The sequence below is a fragment of the Neovison vison genome, chromosome 6 (assembly GCF_020171115.1).
Source record: "Neovison vison isolate M4711 chromosome 6, ASM_NN_V1, whole genome shotgun sequence".
In the NCBI taxonomy this organism is placed as follows: Eukaryota; Metazoa; Chordata; class Mammalia; order Carnivora; family Mustelidae; genus Neogale; species Neogale vison.
This window is the reverse complement of record NC_058096.1, coordinates 156969213-156990458: the sequence shown is the minus strand read 5'-3', so window position 1 is coordinate 156990458 and position 21246 is coordinate 156969213. Positions and strand designations below refer to the sequence as shown.

General features: G+C 50.1%; 1 protein-coding gene across 1 annotated transcript; it reads left to right on the top strand.

Annotated features, from left to right (window-relative positions):
• Positions 1–3363: 3363 nt before the first annotated feature.
• SLC22A14 (solute carrier family 22 member 14) lies at positions 3364–16990 on the top strand. The gene is made up of 10 exons (XM_044254844.1): positions 3364–3828; positions 4569–4672; positions 4877–5031; positions 6085–6253; positions 11380–11500; positions 11752–11849; positions 12100–12314; positions 13864–13972; positions 14583–14786; positions 16607–16990. Exons 1-10 carry the CDS (start codon positions 3364–3366, stop codon positions 16806–16808), a joined length of 1842 nt encoding a protein of 613 aa, XP_044110779.1. The 3' UTR covers positions 16809–16990.
• The last annotated feature ends 4256 nt before the right edge of the window (positions 16991–21246 follow it).

Below are 21246 nucleotides of genomic sequence, written 5' to 3'. Positions count from 1 at the left end.
TCTCTAGCGATTAGATGCAGAAGTTTACAAATGGTCACTAGAAAAAGCTCATTAATTGTGTTATGCAAATTATCTTTGCTACGTTTTTGTATACCTGACCCCATGGAAAAGGTGCACTGAAATTTCTTATTATAATATCAGAGCTGTCAATTTCTCTTGTTAGTTATACTTATTATTGTTTTATATATTTGAAGACATTTATCAGGTTCATACTTATTTATTTATTTAAAAGGTTTTATTTATTTGTTTGACAGAGAGAGACAGTAAGAGAGGGAACACAAGCAGGGGGAGTGGAAGAGGGAGCAGACTCCCAAGGAGCAGGGAGCCTGATGCGGGCCTCGATTCCAGGACGCTGGGATCATGACCTGAGCTGAAGGCAGACACTTAACGACTGAACCACCCAGGCTCCCAGGTTCATATATATTTAAAATTAACATTTAGATAATGAATCTCTCTATTCCAAATGATACTTTATCTTTTTATCTGGTAGTAATATGGCTAAATCAGCTTTCTTTTGATGACCATTTGCCTAACAGAACTTTTTTAAAAAAAGATTTTATTTAATTGAGAGAGAGAGACAGAGAGAGCACAAGCAGGGGGAGAAGCAGTCTCCCTGCTGAGTGGGGAATCCGATGCGGGGTTTGATCCAAGGACCCCGAGATCATGACCTGAGCCAAAGGCAGTCACTTAACCAACTGAGCCATCCAGGCACCTCACCTAATTGAACTTTTTCCAACCTCTTATACCATCAGCCTTTCATGCTTCTTTAAATGTGCCTTCTTACAGGATGACCAAATTGTCATGAAAATCAAAACTCTTATGAGAAATGAAGGGGACACTATGAGTCATTATGCCAGCCCAAGGGATGGGAACTGGGTGTGTTCTGGGAGAACTGGAAAATACTGGCCATCCTCTGTAAAAACAGCATATGAATTTAACTTTTAAAAGGCTTAATCAGATGCCTGGGTGGCTCAGTCATTAAGTGTCTGCCTTTGGCTCAGGTCATGATCCCAGGGTTCTGGGATCAAGTCCTGCATCAGACTCCTTGCTTGGCAGGGAGCCTGCTTCTCTCTCTGCCTCTACCTGCCACTCTGACTGCCTCTCTCACTCTCTCTCTCTCTCTCTCTCTGACAAATAAATAAATAAAATCTTTAAAAGGCTTAATCCATGGGGGCATCTGGGAGGCTCAGTGGGTTAAGTGTCCAGCTTGTGATTTCAGCTCAGGTCATGATCTCAGGGTCATGGGCTCCCACTCCACACACAGCGGGAAGTCTGCTTAAGATTCTCCCTCCCCCTCTGCCCTTGTTGCCTGCTCTCTAAATAAATAAATAAATCATTAAAAGGCTCAATCCATGACAATCAGTGTACCATGTCTTGTTTCTCCATACCTTTTCCCACTACTGTTCTCTAGGTATATCACTGGAATGGTTGTCCTTGAAATTTTATCATGCAAATATGCCTTCGAATGCTGGTTTCTCTGTCCTACACCCCAAACAATAGAAAGGTTGTAGGTTACTTTGGCTCAGATTGTCCTCCTCTTGACATATGTTATTGTTGCCCATCATTCGATCTTTTTTTTTCCCGCCACAAATGGACAGGATTTTTACGATTTAATACGATCAGTAGTTGGATTTGCTTACATGTTTTCCATGTTCGATTGCTCATTATTGGCATCCGAGGCTATCCTCCCGTGATAGTTTTCCTCCTCCTTGTTCTTTAGGACCTCAGTGAAATCAGGTCTCTTACATGAACGCTCCCTCAATGTCTGAGTAGTTTCAACTGTCTTTATTTTGCCCTAGTTCTTGATGGATAATTTTGCTCTAGTTCTTGATGGATAATTTTGCTGAGTCAGCAATTCTAGATTGGCTATTTTCTTTTTTTCTCAAGACTTTCACTCTCTTTTGGTTTCCTTGTTGCTTATTTTGTTTCCTAACAGAAGACTGTGAACACCACACTGCCCCTTTGTCAGTGACCTGTCTTCTCTCTAGATGTTTCTGAAGACCTTTGTCACTGCCGTTCTGCGGCTTTAGTACAATGTGCGTGGCTATGGGTTTCATTTTTATGGATCCCACCTGGGATATGCTGCTTCCTGAGTCTGTGGATTCATGTTTTCCAAGTTTTTAGAAAATGTGTTGCTTTTATCTCTTTAACTCTTACTTCTCCATTGCTCCTACTAGGCCTCCAACTGGATGCCTGGTAAACTTTGTATCCCCTGAGTCTCTTTGCCTCTCTTTCACATTTCATCCGTGTGTTCCAGTGTGCCAATCCTCTGTGTCAAATCTGACTCAGATTTTTTCCTTTGAGTGTTTCCATTTTAGAAGTTCAGTGTCTTCCCTCCAAAAAAGTCTTTTTGCTGATTCTTTTTTTTTTTTAAGATTTTATTTATTTATTTGACAGAGAGAGATCACAAGTAGGCAGAGAGGCAGGCAGAGAGAGAGAGAGGGAAGCAGGCTCCCTGATGAGCAGAGAGCCCGATGTGGGACTTGATCCCAGGACCCTGAGATCATGACCTGAGCCTAAGGCAGCGGCTTAATCCACTGAGCCACCCAGGTGCCCCTTTTTACTGATCCTTATCATGAGTTCATCTTGTAATTAGGACTTTTGTGTCTTTAAAAAGTTTGTACGATAGTAGTTCTATAAACTTGGCACCTGACAGTTTCAACACCTGCAGTCAGGGGCTGCTGGTTCTTTTTTCTATTGACTCAGAACAGATTGCCTTCTCAAGACTTTTAGAACGCTTCCTTTTGAACTCTTTGCTTGATCTGCTTATATTCTTACAGTCAATATTGCTCTCTCTCTCTCTCTCACCCCCTCCTCCCCCTTACCTGCCTTCCCAGTTAGGCTCTATGCTGCTCTATGCCTCTCTACCATTTTGATGCCCCAGGTGTCCCAAATTCTGTGGTCACCTGGCTACTCCTGATCCAGATATCTTGGGGGGGTTTGCTTGTTTTTTTGGAAGATTTTTCCCTGGAGATCTCTCCTACCTTTTATAAGACTGGTGTCTGTCTGTCTAACCAAAATTTCAGTTGTGGGGAAGCCGTGGGTAAGAAAGCTCCTCTGAACTTATTAATGACAACAGAAGCATAGCATTTTCTAAAACATTTACAAAATGCTAAGTGCACTGAAAATCAGGGATGGGTAGGGCCCCTAGGGAACAAATTATGTTAACGAAGAAACTTCCTACTCAAAGGAAGGAAGTAGAGAGAACATCGAGGCTGGACTCCAAACTTCCGGTTAGTGGCTCCCCAGCCAGTCTCTGATGTCTGGGAAGTGGGGTCAGCAGAGACTGAGCTGTATCCTTTCTTTGAACAGATGGCAACAGAAAATGGCTGCAAGGTAAAGCACAGATCCCACCATTCTTCCATGAACTCGAACCAGCTTGAGGTACCAGTGCACACCCAGTCCCCGTCTCTGGAGATGCTGTTACGCAGACTGAGGGCCTCGGACGCCCAGCAGGATGACAATTTTGCCAACATCCTGGATGTGGTGGGGGAGTTTGGCACATTCCAGCGGAGACTGGTGGCCCTCACCTTCGTCCCTAACATCCTGTTGGCCGTCTTCATGTTTGCTGACATCTTCATGTTCGCAGCCCAGAAGCCCTATTGCAATACTAGCTGGATACTGGCAGTGGAACCCAATCTGTCAGAGGCTCAGCAGTTGAATCTGACCCTGCCCCGAGAACCCAATGGCAGTTTCCAGACATGCCTCATGTACTTGCCTGTGACCTGGGATCTGGATTCTATTATCCATTTTGGCCTCAACTACACACAGTCATGCCAAGACGGGTGGATCTATCCTGAGGCCAAGAAGCGATCGCTGGTCAATGAGGTGTGCCTTCTCCTGAGCTGTCTATAGCTACCCCACAGGCCCAGAGATGTGCCCTCACCCTCCTTGAACAGATGGGGATATTGAGGCTCAGGGAGGGGAAGCAACTGGTCCACGGTGACCTTGCAGAGACAGGGCCAGGGCAGCAATGCAAGATCCCTGTTGTCAGGCCTGGCCTCACCTGTCTTTGCCAGGAAGCTAGAGTTGACGTGGGGGTCAAGGCAAATGTCAGCTGGCAGGCTTTGCCATCTGTCCAGGGAATTGCTCTGTAGCTATGGCTCTGCCCTCTGTCTGAACTCACACACAAGAGAGAACTGGGGAAAGAAGCATCTTGGATCAGGTACCTCTTGCAGGGTTTCTCCACCACAGCTGTAACCTGGGACCTTCCCTGCACAGACCTGCCCAGTTTGAATCTATGGGCTGGGGCTGTGACATCTGCATTTGGGAAAAGGTCTTCAGTGATTCCAGCCTTTGCTCAGTTACATTTCCACCCATTCCCCATCTTGGCCTGGGCCTCTGGTCCCCTCTCTCCAGGCCTCAATTCCAGGGTCTGCCAGATGCAGGATGGGCACACGCACAGCTGCCTGTCCCTGTCCCAGGCTCCTTCTGCCTAAAGGCCCACCCTGCATGGGGATGATGAGGGTGTGGTGGTGGTGGTGGTGGAGGGCTGTTGGCTCAGTCCCTGGACCCAAAAAGTTGATCCTGGGTAAAGTCCTATATCCAATCTTGTGTAAAACCCCCAGTTTGACTTGGTGTGTGGCAAGGACCAGAACACGGAAGGCGTGCAGACCATGTTAACAGCCGGCCTCCTAATAGGGTCCCTCATCTTTGGGTTCGTAAGTGACAAGTGAGTGTCCTGGAGTTCCCTCTGGTCCCTGGAAGCCCCTGCCTCCTCCTCGTGGGCATTCAGAGCTAGAGTCTCAAGCTGGGGGCGGCGAGGGCAGGGACACTCCGGAGGCCTACAGGCTGCTCCAGACCGGCCCCGGGTGTCCTGCTGGGCCAGCACAGGGAGGTCCAAGCCCTTGGCGCAGCCTCCATTGGACACCCGCAGGCTGGGCCGCTACCCCACCATCCTGATGTCGCTGCTGGGGCTGACCGTCTTCGGCTTCGGGACAGCCTTCGTCAATACCTTTCGCCAGTACCTGTTCTTCCGCTTCGGAGTGTCCCAGGCCTTGGTGTGCTACGCCATCAGTAGTGTGTGTTTAGGTGAGGCCCAGCTGCCTGGTAGGGGGATGGGGAGAGGGTTCCCCCTGGGGGCGCACAGGGGGCGGGGTCTCCCCCCCCCCCCCCCCCCCGCGCACCGCGGGGGCGGGGCCAGCGTGGGGCGTGGCTCGCGCGTAAGGAAGGGGAGCCAGCAGGATTAATGGAGTTGCAGTCGGTGGAGGCTGGCAGTGGAGGGAGGAGCTTCCACCCACAACGTCCTGGAGATGCTGGAGAATCTGTGCTCAGACTGCCTTTCCATCCCCATCCTCCATCCTGGCCCCTCATACCCCACACATTCCCCGTCATACCTCTTGTGTTCCCCTGGGCCCCCCATGGCTTATATGTATTGAGCCCCTCAGACTGTCCGGGCCTGCTGCTAAACCCTCTCTATGTACTGTCTCCTGTCACCGTGACAGCACTCTCTTCGGGAGGTACTCTTCTCTTACCCCTTTAGCAGAAAAGCCTCCGGAAGTTAGCCAACTTGCTCAGGGCCACACAGCAGTTACATGGAGGAGTGGCATTTCATCCCAGGCCTGTGGGGTGCGAAAGGCCCAAGTTCCCATACACTCATTCAGCTTCCAGCTTCCGTGGCCTAGTGAGCTCAGGGTGCCCAGGCAGGAAACCTTTTTTCCTTGGAGATTATCCAAGGGAACTTGCTTCTTCACAGAGGCCTGAGGGACTAAAAACAAAGCTAAAGGCACACACTCCTTGCCTCACCACATGTCAGGCCACTTGTGAGGAGTTGTACCCAGCAATGGGCCATCTCTGCAAGAGAGACACGTGGTCAGGCAGGAGATGTTGAGAGGGAGCCGTGAGGTCAGGAAGGGACTGGAGGCTATATGTGTGATTGGGAGGTCAGACAAGGGGCCTAGGACGTGTCCTGGGAGCACAGATGCACTCCGCTTGGCTTTAAGGTCCTGTTGACCTTGGGCAGAAGAACCTTCATCCAGATTGAACTGTCCCAAGCAGGGCTGGGGCATCTCAGAAGGCTGGGTGCCGGGGTAACCCCAGGGACTCTGAGCTGACCGTGATTTTGTCCTCTTGGCCTACATACAGCTACCGAGTGGCTAATAGGCCAACACCGGGCCCACGCCATCATCCTCGAACACTGCTTTTTCTCTGTGGGATTCATGTTCCTGAATGGGCTTGCCTACAGCCTCTCCCACTGGCGGTTGCTGTTTCTGTTGGGTGGGGCACCCGTGTTCCCCCTCATTTCCTATATCTGGTGAGCAAACATGGCGTGCGCAGGGATGGGTCTGATGGGCTAGAAGTTGAGGGGTCTGGAGGGTCCTTGAAGGGGGGTGGAGTGGGTAGAATTTTCCTTTGGAGAAAATACATGCAGATGAAATGAGAAAGAGCCCAGGGAAGAACCTCTGGAACCCTAACATTAATCCCCATCAGAGATGCTCACAGAGATGTCAAAGAAATGGTCAGAAAAATCAGAAGCCAAAGTGTTGAAAAGGCAGGGTTGAAGGCAAGAAAGTTGATGCTGGGGTAGAAGGCCTTTGTGACCCTGAGGTGGCTTCAGTGCAATGGCAGGGGATTGAGGAAAGAGGAGGGACTGAAGAATGGGGCCTTCCAGGAGATGACTCTTCCCACAGTGCTGGGCTGAGATGGGTAAGGGGATACTGATGACGTGGTTGGGCAGCAAAGACAGTCAGGGTAGAGTACGTGGTGTTCTGAATTGTGGGGAGTCACAGACAGAAACCTGAGACTCCCAATCTAGGAAGGGACACGTGATGGCAGAGGGAGAGAAGAGAAAGCAGATGGAGAGTGAGAGGAAGAGACAGAAGTCACCTGGGTAAGGACAGCAGTTCTGTGTGGAGAAAGGATCAGGATTCACCTTGACATCATCATGGTGCAAAACTTTGCAACTTTGCAAAAAGGACGGGTCTCCTGACCTGGGGGCAGAAGGGGTAGGGGGTGGTGAGAGGGGAACTGAAGCTTCAGAGGATCAAAATAACTTGCCCAAGGCCACAGAGCTGCAAAGTGGCAGACCTGGGATTTGACTCAGCCTGTGTGGCTCTGAATTTTACCCACTGTGCCATGCACAACATGAATTATAAGAGGTGGTATTACCTGTTAAGAGCAAGAGCCTGTATGTGGCTTGGAGATCTTCCAAATACCAAAGCTGGCTGCCATCTTGGGCAGTCACTGATGTTCCCAAGTGTGTACTGGGGCCCCGCTGTTGCCAGGGGGCATGACTCTGTCATGGGAGCTAGAAAATAGTTTTTGATGGCTTGACCTTAAAACATTTTTTAAAAAAAGCAATAAATGCATGTTGTTAAAGTCTTTATACCAAAAGGTTGTGGTGAAACATAAGTCAAAAATTACAGCTCCTCTCAGCTCCCCTAGTTCCTTCCCCAGAAGCCATCACACTGTGGACTCTTAGCCCTTTCTTCTGATAGGTGCCTACAGAGTTCTACATTCTGTGAGCAATCAGCTCATTGGATGGGGCACATTTTTCTTTAGACATGTCCTGTCAGCTCTTCCTTCCCTGACACTTGACAATATCTTGGGCAGTTTCCCTCTCTTTACAATCAATTTTTTTTTTTTTGGTCAAAGATTTTATTTATTTGGGATGCTTGAGTGGCTCAGTCAGTTAAGCATCTGCCTTCGGCTCAGGTCATGATCCCAAGGTTCTGGGATCAAGTCCGACATGGGGAAAAATCCTTGCTCAGCCGGGAGCCTGCTTCTCCCTCTGCCGGCCCCGTCCCCTGCTTATGCTTGCACGCTCTCTCTCTGACAAACGAATAATTTAAAAAAAAAAAGTTTTAAAAAACAGATTTATTTTATTTATTTATTTTAGAAAGAGAGAGCAAGTGAGTGGGGAGAGGGGCAGAGGCAGAATCAGTATAGAGCGCAATGCAGGGTTTGATCTCAGGACCCCAGGATCATGACCTGAGCTGAAATCAAAAGTCCGACGCTTAACAAACTGAGCCACTCAGGCATCCCCTATTTACAGTCATTATTCATTGTAAGGAAAAGTCTCATTTTGATCATTCAGACTCACTTTGAAGCTTTAAAAAAATCCAGTCTCGTCCAGTTTAAACTTAATCTTTCATCTAGTTCACAGCTTCTCCCTGGTGGCTAACCAGCTCAGGTGAGGGTTCTGACCTTTGCCCCTCCTCCTTTGTCTCCCTGCTCTGACCTTCCAGATCCTAGGCAGGGGCTAGGGCATCAGAGAAAAGAAAGAAGTGTGGGACAGGGGCTGTAACTGGTGGTCAGTATGCTCTGTAGGGCAGATGTTGGGAGGCTGATGAGCTTTTCATGGCCCATATGTAGGTCTTCAGGGGTCCACCTGGTGTTTCCCAATGCTCCAGACACTGTCCTTATGACCTCTCCACACCCTGTCGCTGACAGTTCACCCATAGCTTCTCTCTGCAGAGGTCTCCGCGCCCTAGCACATGGGGTGACTTCAAGATAGCAGGGTCCACTTGGCCAAAAAGGCTCTCACCACCCCATCCCCCAGCCTGCCATTGCAGGTGGCTTCCACCAACTTCCTGCCTGACCATATTCAGGTTGACCTTTGGGTTTGCATAGGCACTCCAACTTGAGGGCGTGGGAATTAACTCTCCCCGTAAATGATTGCCTGGAGTACAGGGCAATTCCCTCATTTCTGAATCAGTAAGTTCCAGGCAAAGAGTGGGAGGGCAGACTCCCTTTCTCGAAGGTGATACCCTTCACCAGGTTTGAATAGATGAAAGTGACCTGGGGAGGGCAAGAGAGTCTCACTACCACCAACCGGAAATTTCCAACCTCTCTTGGTGGCTGAGGGAGGTGGCTACCAGGCTGTTCTGTATTTTTATTTATTTTTATTTTTAGTGAATCCTGTCCCAAATGTGGTAACACCTCTCTTTAGAATAGGAGATTATCAGTCATTGTTAATAGCCTTGGGACATCAGGAGAAATTCCAAGACAAAATTTCCATGTAATGTTCAGTTACCCAGCTCTTCCTCATTCTCTGATTTTATTATTTTCTCAATAGCATTGGAAACTTGTACTATGAATATAAAATTGCAAAACTTTCTCAGATGTTTTGAGGGATACAAGTTAGAGTTTTCTCTTTTTTTCCTCTCCTGCTCCCTACATTACCTGTGTCCTCTGGCATAATTTTTGTTTTCTTGCTTGATTTTTTTTGGCCCCGTTTACATTGAAAGGTTTTTTTTTCCCCAAACATTTTGGTGATTTTTGATCATCCCTTCATCTTTAAGAGCAAGTTACTAAGATGCTAATGGGAAGCTGTGAACAGAAGCTGATTGGCTGGTAATCCTGTAGGGCAATGCATCTCAAATTTCCAATAGCAGCAGAATCAATCACATGGGGACTGGTTAAAACATCAGTGACTGGGCTCTGCCCCCAGAGCGTCTCAATCAGTAGGACTGGGGCGGGGCCCGTGAATCTGAATTTCGAACGAGTTCCCTGGGGATGCTGATGCTGCCGGTCCACTGACCACACTTTGAGAATGACTACCACGGGGTGACCAAACAGCAGGCGCCTTCTTTTTGAGGGATCCCAAAGCCAGGGCGTTACCTGGCTCAGGTTGTTTTGCTCCCCAGTGGGGTTGGGAGTGGGGACTCTTGTCATCGTCACTGATAAGGTCCGTGATCAAAGGAGCGAGACTGATACAAAGCGAAGGTCAAGCAAAGCTTTATTTCGTGCCAAGCATAAAGAATCAAACAGACCGGTCGGGGCCGCCTCTTACAGAAAGAGCGACCCCTCCCAGCCTCACAGACTAACTTTTATAGAGCAAAGACCATGTGGTTGAGCCTGGCCACACACAGGTGGCTGATGAGATTGCAACACACAGAGAAAGCTGCACAGTCATGCTAGGTCACACACCGGTGGCCAATTGAATTATAATTCACCCGGTAGCAGCCATCTGAATTAGCCTATCACCTTGGTCAGAATTGGCACCCAAAAGGCGGGGCCCACATTCTTTAGGGAGATAATGATCAGATGTCTCCGCCTGACCTGACTCATCCTTGCATTTGGGCTCTGTTATCTCCACCTGACCTGACCCTCCCTTGTATTTGGGCTCTGTTATCAGGGACTGGTCAACCATATTTTACTGCATAAACAACAAAATGGCTGTTTAATCCGAGATGGAATCGCTCTGGCTAAGTAGGCCCTTACAGTCACACAGTCACGGGGCCTCCCCTCCATTCCCCTGTGTTTGTCCTCAGCCTGGCTTAGCCTCTGGGTGCAAACCTCAGAGGGAACTAGAGTCCCATTTGGGAGGACTGGGTGTTCCGGGTGCCCTGGCTGTGTGCGGTGCCTTGCCGCCCGGTCACCGACCTGCCTCCACGCACTTCGGGGCTGTGGGTGTGTTTGTGAAATCTTTCTTCTACCTGCCCTCTGTCCCACTCTCTTTGTTGATATCCACTTTCTTTCCTCTGGTTTAGAGTGAGCACATGCTCAATCTCCCATCTTTTTGAAGCAGTCCCAGTTGGGTTACTTTCTTTGGGAGTGTTCTCAGACTTACCATGGAGAAGGATGGCAGGGGGGCTTCCTGCTGGCCCCTAGCCGAGGGCAGGAGCAGGGGCAGGCAGAGAGAATAAAGTTGCCCCGAGTGTCAAGGGCATTGCCCAGCTGGCCACAGGAGTTGAGGCTGGAGCCTAGACTGGGGGAGGGGTGTGTGTGCAAGAAGTCAGCTCACTGATGGCATAGTTTGTAAAGAGTGCCTCTTCAGGGCACTGAATTCCATGCCAGCTCTGCCTCTGTGACCTCGGGCAAGCCCTTACCCCCTGAGACTGGGAATAAAATGGAGATAATTATACTAGGTCCAGGGTTGGGCAGGAATTAAACTAACTGGTTTATATGTAAGGGCACCAAGCACATTCCCAGGCACATCATAAGTGCCTTAAACGCTTACCTGTGTGGATTCTGACAGCCTGGGAGGATCGGGACGAATCAGGAGACGAGAGTTACTCCAAGGTCAAGGGCGGTGGCACTATGGGAGGGGAGGAGATGGCACAGAGGGGACCTCTGTTCACCCAGCCACAGGCTGGGCCCTGGGGTCCCCTGTATCCTCCAGGCTATTAGGAGACAGAGAGGGACAGGAGAAATGCCGACCATGAGAATGGGGCCCGAACAGAGGGTTGTGAGCATGAGTGCTCATGGAGGTAGCACAGGTGGATGAAGCTATAGGACAGAGGCAGCCAGGCTCTGGGGTGACCCTGAGGGGCACTGGGGGCTGTATGTGGCCTGGGGAAGGGCTGACTGCCAGCAAGGGGCAGAGGCACTTTGAGGTGGAGGGTCACTTTCAAGGCCTCCAACATCCATGTCACATTATGTTGGAGGTCTCTGAGGCAGCTTAGAAGGATGGCTAAGCACGGGTGGGCCACACAGGATCATTCCAGAGTCCCCTCGGTGGCTGCTGATGAAGGGGAAGGTGGAGGAGGCCAAGCAGATGTTGTGCTACGCAGCCGGTGTGAACAAGAAGATCATTCCCTTAAGTCTGCTGGACAAGGTAAGAGGCCTCGGGCCTGGAGCGGGGCCAGGGTTAGAGTGTGGAGGAGCCTCTTCCTCCTGGGACCTCTGCCCAGAGGCTGTCCCCAGTCTACCACTCGAGGAGAATGGTGACAGCAAAATTGAAGGCTGCCAGTGGAAGGCCAGAGACCAAGCTGACACTGGGGGTGGGGGGCAGTTTGAGGTCCTGTGAGGGTGGGGAGCAAGCTGGGGTCTCAGTCTGGCCTCCGGTTGGTCCTGCTTGTCTTGTAGCTGCAGCCACCCGGAAAGAAAGTGATTAAGGCCTCTGTCCTGGACTTCTATAACAATAAGTACCTCCTCAGGGTGACCTTGGTGATGGGTTGTGTGTGGTGAGTACCCGGGACTGGAACCTGCCAGAAGCTCTGGGGAGGGCATGGGCAGCTGCAGGGGGCAAGGCCCAAGGACACCAGCTTGGCTACAGATCCAGAGCTCCGAGCTTCTTTCTGTCCCCCATTCCCACCCTGCTCCACTTGTCTCTGCCCCGTCTTTATTCCTGCCCTGTGTGCTGCATCTCCCTCTCCCTCTCTCTCTCTCTCTCTCTCTCTCTCTCTGTGTGTCTCTCTCCTGGCTTCATTTCAGGTTTACTGTGGGTTACAGTTATTTTATGCTGATCCTCAAGTTGAAGGATTTGGGCATAAACATCCACTTCACACGAGTGATTCCTAGCATCGTGGAGGTGCCCGCCCGGCTGTGTTGCATCTTTCTTCTGGAGCAGATCGGGAGGAAGTGGAGCTTGATTGTGACTACCTTCCAAGGCTCCCTTATGTGCTTGCTTGTCCTTATCCTCCCCTCAGGTATGGCTCACCCTCCCCTGGGTAACGCCCCCTGAAACCCTCCTGCTTCCTGAGACCCCTTCTTCCTGCCCTGTTTGGCCAACAAGACACCCTGGGAGTCAGCTGCTGCACCCACGGCCCTGTTGCCCTCCTGAGCTGGTGCAGATCATTGGAGCACTGCCCTCCTCAAGGGAGAGTCCCAAACTGGGCGCTGGAAGCTCTCTCAGAAATGGGGAAGAGGATGGGGTGCTGTCCCTGAGAGAGAGAGTGGGCAGCCTTCTTCTGGCCTGTGTCCGATCTGATGGTTGAGTGTGAACAGAGGCCCACCGATAGTCCTTCAACTGGTACCCCCAGGGCCTGCCTCTTGTCTATAACCTCTGATTGGGAAATGTCTGTTATCTGGAACTTCACCAAGAAAAAACAACCTGCCCACTGAAAATTGAGTGTGACAGGGGCTAAGCCCTCAGGAACATTCTTACAGGGAGGCCTCTCCTTTCCAGGAAGGCACAGTACCCTTCAGCTCAGAACTAGACAAGGAAACTGGAGGGGGAGGGGGGTGAAGGCACAGCAATATTTTCAAAATTTCAAAGAGTCCTGGGCCGATGAATATGACCCAGGTCATAGGGCTAGAGAGTGGGGATGTCAGTGTTCACTCAGTCAGAACTGCTAACCATGAGAGCCCCCTCAGCGGCTGGGGCCTGAGCAGGGAAGCTGTGTCCAGGGGCTGCCTCAGAGTCGGCCTCCTGCTCTCTCAGGGCTAGAATTACATGTCTTGCCTGGGACTGGTCCTCTCCCAGATGTTGGCAGTGTTAAGCAGCTAAAACAAAATGGGGTCACACATGCATTCTTTTAAATTGCTGTGGCTTGGTAGTTTTTGTAAAAAGTGGGCCTATACAGAGCCAAACGGAAAAAAACTCTCAAATGTGTGAGAGAAACTAGGAGTAGAATCCCCAGTAGGTAAAACTAGATTTCTGGTTTCATCCCAGAGCCAAGAAAAGCTGGGGCCAGAGCAGGGAATGGGGTGGTGGCAGGGGCCTGCAGAAACTCCCAGAACTGCAAGGGGTCCCCTCCTAGTCAGTGAGCAGGGGCAACCCCCCCACCAGGCTTCCCCAAGCCTGAAGAATGGGCTTTCCGGAATCTTTTCTTCCTCCCTCAATGCATACCTCTGGCTGCCCAGGGTTGGGAATCCTGCTCCAGGGACCTAACACTTCTGCACACCCCTCCACCCCCACACACACCCCTGCTTCCTCCACCTTGCAGAGGATAATAGGGAAGGTGGGAGGGCCCTGAGCAGGCCATAGGGTAGGGGAAGCTTCCTCAGGTGAGGCTACGGAAGACAAGATTAACCTGGAGGCAGAGGTGCTGGGGCTGAGAGGACATGGAGTGAGCAACTCTCCCACTGCAGATGTACTAACTTCTGGCATGGCTGGGCCTGAGTGTGCTGATCAGCTGCCAGGGTTGGGGGGATGGGGGGTGGGGAGGTAAGGGTTGGAAGCGTGGGGGGATGGGGACACGGTTTAGATGCCTTTGGGTAGGCCCAGGCTCAAGTGGCCACGTTGTCTGGCCACAGACCTGAAATCCATGATGATCATCCTGGTCGTGCTTGGAGAGTTCAGCCTGGCGGCCTCAGTCTCGCTATTCTTCATCTACACCGCGGAGCTCCTGCCCACAGTCCTCAGGTAGGCGGCCTGGCGGGCGGGGCCATGGGATGTGGCTAGGGCTGGTCCCAGGAGCTCGCCGCAGTCCGCAGTCCGAGTGACAGGCTTGTGCTGAGTGGTTTCCCTGGATCTCCCCATTACACCTTACAGATACCCTGCAAACTTCGTCGATAGCCCTCTCTCAGCCAACAGGGTCAGGTCGAGGCCAGCCCGCAGACAGCAGAGCCGGGCAGCCCGAGGGCAGACTCGGCCTTGCCCTGCGGTCTGAATGTGTGTGCTGCTCTGAGGGTCCGGCTGGGCTGTACCCCGTGGCGGTGGGTGGGGGTGGGTGAGGGTGGGATGGGCGGGGGCAGGGAAGCCCATGGTTCCGTGGTTAGGCTGGCAGCTCCCCCTCCCACCCAGCTCCACCGCTCTGTCTTCTCCCGCATACCTGCCTGCATTGCGCCCTGGCTCTCACTTCCCCTGCTCCTGATCCTGAAGCAGGCCCCAAAGCCAAACGCTCCACAGACCCTCCGTGCGTAGGCTGGAGACTGAAGCATGTGAAGTCTGGGGAGCGGGGGCTTCCACCCCACCTCCACCCAATCTCTGGGCCCAGGAGGCCTCCTAGATGAGCTCTCACTTCCCCTTCCAGGGCGACAGGTCTGGGGCTGGTGTCTCTGGCCTGGGCAACTGGAGCCATCTCATCCTTGGCAGTCAGCTACCAGAAATTCATCATCCTACCCATCTTTCTCTGCTGCATCTCAGCCACCCTGTCCTTGTCCCTCTGCTCCATGCTGCCAGAAACGCAAGATCAGGCTCTCCCTGATAACCTGGAGCACTACTTCCTGCAGACAAGGTAGGTGTGCGAGGCCCCTGGCCCTGGCCCCTGAGACTATGTCAGGCACTGTCCACCCTTGCCTGTTGGCCAGAGGGGCCTGTGACCCCAGGGCCACTCTGTCTACAGCAGCCTCCCCAGATCTCCTGGATGTCGCCACCTGCCTCCTCTCTGCAGCCTGGCCCCTGCCAGCTTCTGTCTTTTTGGCTCTCCTGACCAGCCTGGGCCAGGCCTTCTCCTTTCCTCCCACTCTGCCTCCCTGTCTGGCCTGGGTGCTGCTCCTGGAGATAACCTGGGTTCTCTCCCTCCCAGGGCCCAGGACCTGGGGGAGGGGGTGGGGACCAGCTCTCTGAGTACCTCTCCTTTCCTATCTGCACTCTCAGCTTCTCAAAGATGACCCAGTCTTTTTAAAATTATTATTAACATATAATGTATTATTTATTTCAGGGGTGCAGGTCTGTGAATCATCAGTCTTACACAATTCACAGCACTCACCGTAGCATGTACCCTCCCCAATATCCATCACCCAGCCACCCCATCCCATCCCCTCCACCCCCCAGCAACCCTCAGTTTGTTTCCTGAGATTAAGAGTCTCTTATGGTTTGTCTCCCTCCCTGGTCCCATCTTGTTTCATTTTTTCCATCTTTACCCCCCATGACCTCCCACCCTGCCTCTCAAATTCCTCATATCAGAGAGAGCATATGATAATTGTCTTTCTCTGATTGACTTACTTTGCTCAGCATAATACCCTCTAGTTCCTTCCATGTCGTTGCAAATGGCAACATTTCATTTCTTTTGATGGCTGCATAGTATTCCATCGTGTATATATACCACATCTTCATTATTCATTCATCTGTTGATGGTTATCTAGATTCTTTCCATAGTTTGGCTATAGTGGACATTGCTGCTATAAGCATTCAGGTGCATGTGCCCCTTCGGATCACTACGTTTGTATCTTTAGGGTAAATACCCAGTAGTGCAATTGCTGGGTCATAAGGTAGCTCTATTTTCAACTTTTTGAGGAACCTCCACAGTTTCCCAAAGTGGCTGCACCAGCTTGCATTCCTACCAACAGTGTAGGAGGGTTCCCTTTTCTTTGGATCCTCACCAACATCTGTCTTTTCCTGACTTGTTAATTTTAGCCATTCTAACTGGTGTGAAGTGGTATCTCATTGTGGTTTTGATTTGTATTTCCCTGATGCCGAGTGATGTGGAGCACATTTTCAAGTGTCTATTGATCATTCGGCTGTCTTTTTGCAGAAATGTCTGTTCATGTCTTCTGCCCATTTCTTGATTGGATTATTTGTTCTTCAGGGTGTTGAGTTTGATAAGTTCTTTATAGATTTTGGGTACTAGCCCTTTATTCGATATGGAGGACCCAGTCTTGATTCATAACTCTACCTCAAGGTTCCAGTGGCCCAGAGCCCTATTTGGGAACTGGGCTCTGCCCCCACCTCTATAGAGGCACTTCTGGCCTCTGGTCTCCTGGTCTCATGACTGGAAGAAACAAAGACATGTGGCCTAGGCTTTCTCTGTCTTGGGGCTTTGGGCCAGATTAAGCCCACGTAACATACTTGGCACAGAGTCTGGCATGCGCCCAGTGCTCCATAAATGCTAGAGATGAACCCCCAAAGATGCAGCAGTGTGAGGGGCCTGGGTACGGTCAGGAGATTGCACAGCTTGGTTCTGGTGGTGAGGGTCCCTCTCGGGCGCATGACAGAGTTTGGCTGGGGACATGCAGGCATGGGAAAGCCAAACGTCTCAGGCATGCAGAGCCCAGCATGGCTTTCCTTAGCTCCTAAAGATGCAGGTCATGACTTGCTATCCAATGGCTTCTTCAGGAACGTGGCGGAGGACATGTTCACCGAGGAAGTTGTAAGCAGTGAGGGGACTGCGGAAGTGATGAAGAACACCGTTCTCAGTTCCACGAAGCTGAAATCAGACTCGGACAGTCTCTTCAGCGTGTCCTGGCAGGATGTGTCTTGGCCTGGCAGAGGAAAGGAAACAGACCCACGAATGACTGATGGCCTGGCCCCCAGATGATCTTGGTGGGAGCTGAGGGTCTGGGTGTGGGGCTGTGGACTAGAGGCCACGAATTCCAGGCCCAATCCAACTGAGGGACAGGTCTGTCCTGCTCCAAGGCCAGCCCTCAAGATCCAAGAATGGCCCCTCCTGGGTGAGCTAGGGTGTGATTTATTCCAATAAATGTGCCATGTTGGACCTGAGATGGCTCAAAATTGGTCAAAATTGGCTGTGTGTGGAGAGCCCAGAGACCCAGGGCTGGAGAAGGATGGGTCGAACAGGCTCCCTAGAGTCCTTCCTGTCTTTAGCTAACCTTGGGGAAGTGCAGGGGCACTCTGGATGGGTCTGTCTGTGAGGGCTGGGAGTGAGCAAGGGCAAGACTGTGCCCAAGCCACCTGCATACTCTAGCCCAGGCATCTGCTAGTGTGGGCGGATTTCCAGTTCATGTGCAAGCTGACATAGACTTCAGCCACGCCATATGCACCTGTCAGGGGTGGAATGTAGAGGAGTAATGATGACCTTTCCCACTTGAACCATTGCACAGAGCTTTCTCACTCTCACTTTCCCCTTTGACACTCACGAATAAGCATGGCTTTGGGGATTACCCATCTCATCCTCATCCTCAGGGTTCCTTCCCTCATGGTCCCAGCGTGGCTGACCTCTGACCACCACCACCCCAAGGATAAGCCCCCACATCTGTTCACAGTCCCCACTGCCCTGCGGGTGAGTCTGCCCTTCCCAGCTGGGGTGGCAACTTCCCCAAACAGGGTCCAGGGCTCCTCAATGATTAGCCAGACCCGGAAACCTTTGGGTTTGGCCCCGATCCCCACATCCTCTCTCCCTGGGAGTGCAGGGCCCTGAGGGCTGAGCCTGGCCCTTCTCCTCTTTCTCTGCTCAGTTTTTTGGGAGATCATCAGCTTGCAGGGAGGGGCTTTGGGGAGAGGGACAGAAGAGTGCCCATCCTCATGGAGAAGAGGAGCAAGGGCAGCTCTCATGGGCAGGGCTGGAGAGTAGTGCACAGCGATGGCCCTTAGTATCTGGTCCGAGCACACTGCTCCGGGAGAGTGTTCCCAAGCTTTGGCGCAGTAAGAAGCTGTTGCCCACACCTTCTCCTGCCCACATCATTTTCCAGTCCCTCGGTTTCTTACCGAGTTTCCCAGGATTGCCTCCCAGGTGGGGTCTGAAGTTCCCAGAAAAAGGGGTCTCACAAGTTATCTGCTTACGGGAGGGGGGGGTTGTCCGTGGGCTGTGATGACCAAGACGGTAGCCATGTTTAAACACTTCACCTCAAACTACTTTGCTGGAAGGATCCAACCAAGGCTTCAGGGAACAGGAGGAGCTGGGTCGGGACAGAGGAACAGAAAGCGGACAGGCCCTGCTGGTGTGATGGAGCTGGTGGCCTCAGTTGTGGCTGCCTGCAAGACCCAGCCCACCCCTAAGTGATTTAGATCTCCCATGGATAGCCAGGATTTGTCCCTCAGTTCCAGATAAAACTATCTTGTTCATTTATCCTATCAGTGGCTAATGTGGCTCAGAATTTGACATTGTGTATTTTAACCTATGAGACCCACACTGTCTCACACAATAGCCACTAGTCAGATATGGCTGTCGAGGGCTTGAAATGTGCATGGTTACAATAAGATAATGCTGTGAGGGTAAAAAAATCCACTAATTCTGAAAATTTCATTCAAAAGGAAACAGACTATCTTGTCAGCATTTTTATATTGGTCGTGCATAAAAATGATAAGATTTTGGTTATATGGGGTAGATAAAATATTAAAATTAATTGCACCTTAAAAAAAACTTTTTAATGGCAGAAAATCTGACACTACACAGACTTGCATTTGTGGCTCCAAGTTATATTTCTATTAGACATCACTCAAGTAGAATCTTTTTTTATTGGTCTCCCACATCAATCTTGTCACATGGGTTTCTTAGTGAAATATTGAAAATTAAATGCCAAGATTGTAGGATCTTGCATGATCCTGTGAATCTGGTATCTTTATGATATAATCGATCTGTAGCAAACCTGTCAGCCAGGGTGTCCCGATGTGACCCACAAACTTGTGATGCCTGTGACTTTGTGGGGCTTTTGGCGCCAAGGTTATGATCACTGGCTTATGGGGAACTCTGTTGTCTGTGTCTCTCAGCTAGCTGCTCGGCCATTTCTCCCACTGCCCAGGCAGCAATCTACACATGGGACCCAGCTTCTTACGTTGTCAGCCTCTAACCCCAACCCCAGAGGGGTGAAGCTCACAATGTATAGAGTGCCCTTAAGCTGACAGCAGGGTTGAAACAACTCAGAAGGGGGCTCGGGTGCTCGCCCCATGGATACCAGTCCCAAGCCCAGAAATGAATGTGAGAAGATGTGGACCTTGGAAGGTCCTGGCAGAAGCAGACACTAAACCATTTCCTAGAGATGCTGGCCACAACAGCCCAAGACTCGTAGGGCTTTTCTAGGGAAGATGTATTTCACCCAAGATAAATTTGTAAGTAAAAATTACTAAGCACAGGACAAAACAAACTGGTGTGAGAAACAGTAAACCCAAGGATTTACCATCGGTATGCCATCCAGCTGGGGTAGGGCTCTCTGAAAAGGGACTGACGTGTCTTTAAGTTGTTCAAAGAGATGAAGCAACCTAACTCCTAAAACACTCACTGGGAAAATGACACCATAAATCCTTGAAATGAACGATGTCATAAGTGAAGTTGAAAAACACAATAGAGAAGTGAAATTAGAATAGATACAACTGAAGAAAGAGTGAATTGTTGCATATTCTCTGTGGGTTTCCCTTCTCGTTAAATAGCACCCCTCATCTCTACTGATACTTTTGGCCATCAATTCTAATTTGCCTGAAATTACATTTATGCCAATCTTACAAGCTTCATTGAATAACATGCAGAGAAGTGCATAAATCAGTTAATATTCCATTTTATGAGTTATCACAAGCACATGGTATCCATCAACCACATGGAGAAGAAGATTAATAACACCTCAAGGTTCCCTACTGATACTTCCGTTCACCCCTTCCCTTCCTCCAAGGAAACTACTCGACTTCCAACAACAGAGGTTGAAATATAGCTAGAGTCTTAACACTTTTTCTTTTTTTTTCCTTCTCACTGTGCCTCCACATGGTGGAAGGGACAAGTTAGCCCTTGGAGGCCTCTTTTAGAAGGGCATGAACCTCATTCATTTGTGCTCCACTCTCCCGACCCAGAAGAAGGGTTTTGAATGGTAGGAGGAGCCACAGTTCAAAGTCCTGCATCTGGCTTCTTAGATTCATCTGGTGCCCTGTAAAAACTTTGTTTATAGGCTGTAGAGAATTCCAGTATCACAAATTGACCACAATGTATCCATCCACTCTAGTCTTGACAAACATTCTGGGCGTTTCCAAAAGTTAGACCTGTACTGTGAGGAAGAATGTTTCTGCTGTGGTCTGAATGTTTGTGTGGCCCCAGAAAAGTATGTTGAAAACTTAATGCCCAAGTGATGGTACTAGGAGGTGGGGCCTCTGGGAGGTGACTGGGTCGTGAAAGTGGAGCACAAATGAATGAGATGCATGCCCTTCTAAAAGAGGTCACCGAGGGCTAACTTGTCCCTTCCACCATGTGGAGGCACAGTGAGAAGACAGCCCTGTGCAATCTGGAGAGGGCTCCTCCCCAGATACTGTCGTGCCATTCATCATCCAAAGTAGTTGCTTCAATGTACACTTTTTAAAGGGGAGGTAGATGATGTCCTATGTCACCTCTTTGATAATACTTGACATTTTCAGACTTGAAGTTTTACCTAATCTGTGGCTGTGTAATGGTATCTCTTTGTGTTAAATTTACATTTTTCTCATTCTTAAGGAGATTGAGTGCCGCTTGATAAACCTATCGGCCACTTGGAGTCCTTGTTTTATGAAATACCTAGTCAAATCTTTTGCCCATTTTTGTGTTAGGCTGTGTGTTCTTCATATAGGTTTGCAGGAGGACTTTATGTGTTCCAGGTGAGTCTGTTGTCAGGTACATGTGTTGCAAATATCTTCTCCCACTTTGGTTTGCCATTTTACTCAAAATATTTTTATAGTTCCCTTTTTTCAAGAAATATGGGTACCTAATTTTGCCAGGATCTCTTGTTGAAAAGATTTCCCCAGCTGTCCTCAGCGCCACCATAAATCAAGTGACCATATATGTGGGTCTGAGTTTGGATTCTCTTTTCATTAGCCTGTTTGTCATTCTTGTGTCAACACCATTTTTTCTTGGGTGCTGTGGTGTATTAAAGTCTTGATATCCAGGACATCCTATATTGTTTGTTGTTAAGAGGGTCTAGGTTTTTCTCTGCCCTCTGCAGTTCCATATGGATCCTGGAGGCAACTCATTAAGTTGCAGAACAAAAAATGAAAAACACCTGTTGGAGTTTGGACTGGGATTGGGGGGAATCTATAGAATAATTTATAATACTGAGTATTCCAATCCA

Coding starts and splice junctions, on each gene's coding strand:
- SLC22A14 (XM_044254844.1), top strand. CDS start 3,364: ATGAACTCGAACCAGCTTGAGGTACCAGTGCACACCCAGTCCCCGTCT. Junction 5,032..6,084: donor CATCAGTAGTGTGTGTTTAG/GTGAGGCCCAGC, acceptor GCCTACATACAG/CTACCGAGTGGCTAATAGGC. Junction 11,501..11,751: donor CCTTAAGTCTGCTGGACAAG/GTAAGAGGCCTC, acceptor CTTGTCTTGTAG/CTGCAGCCACCCGGAAAGAA.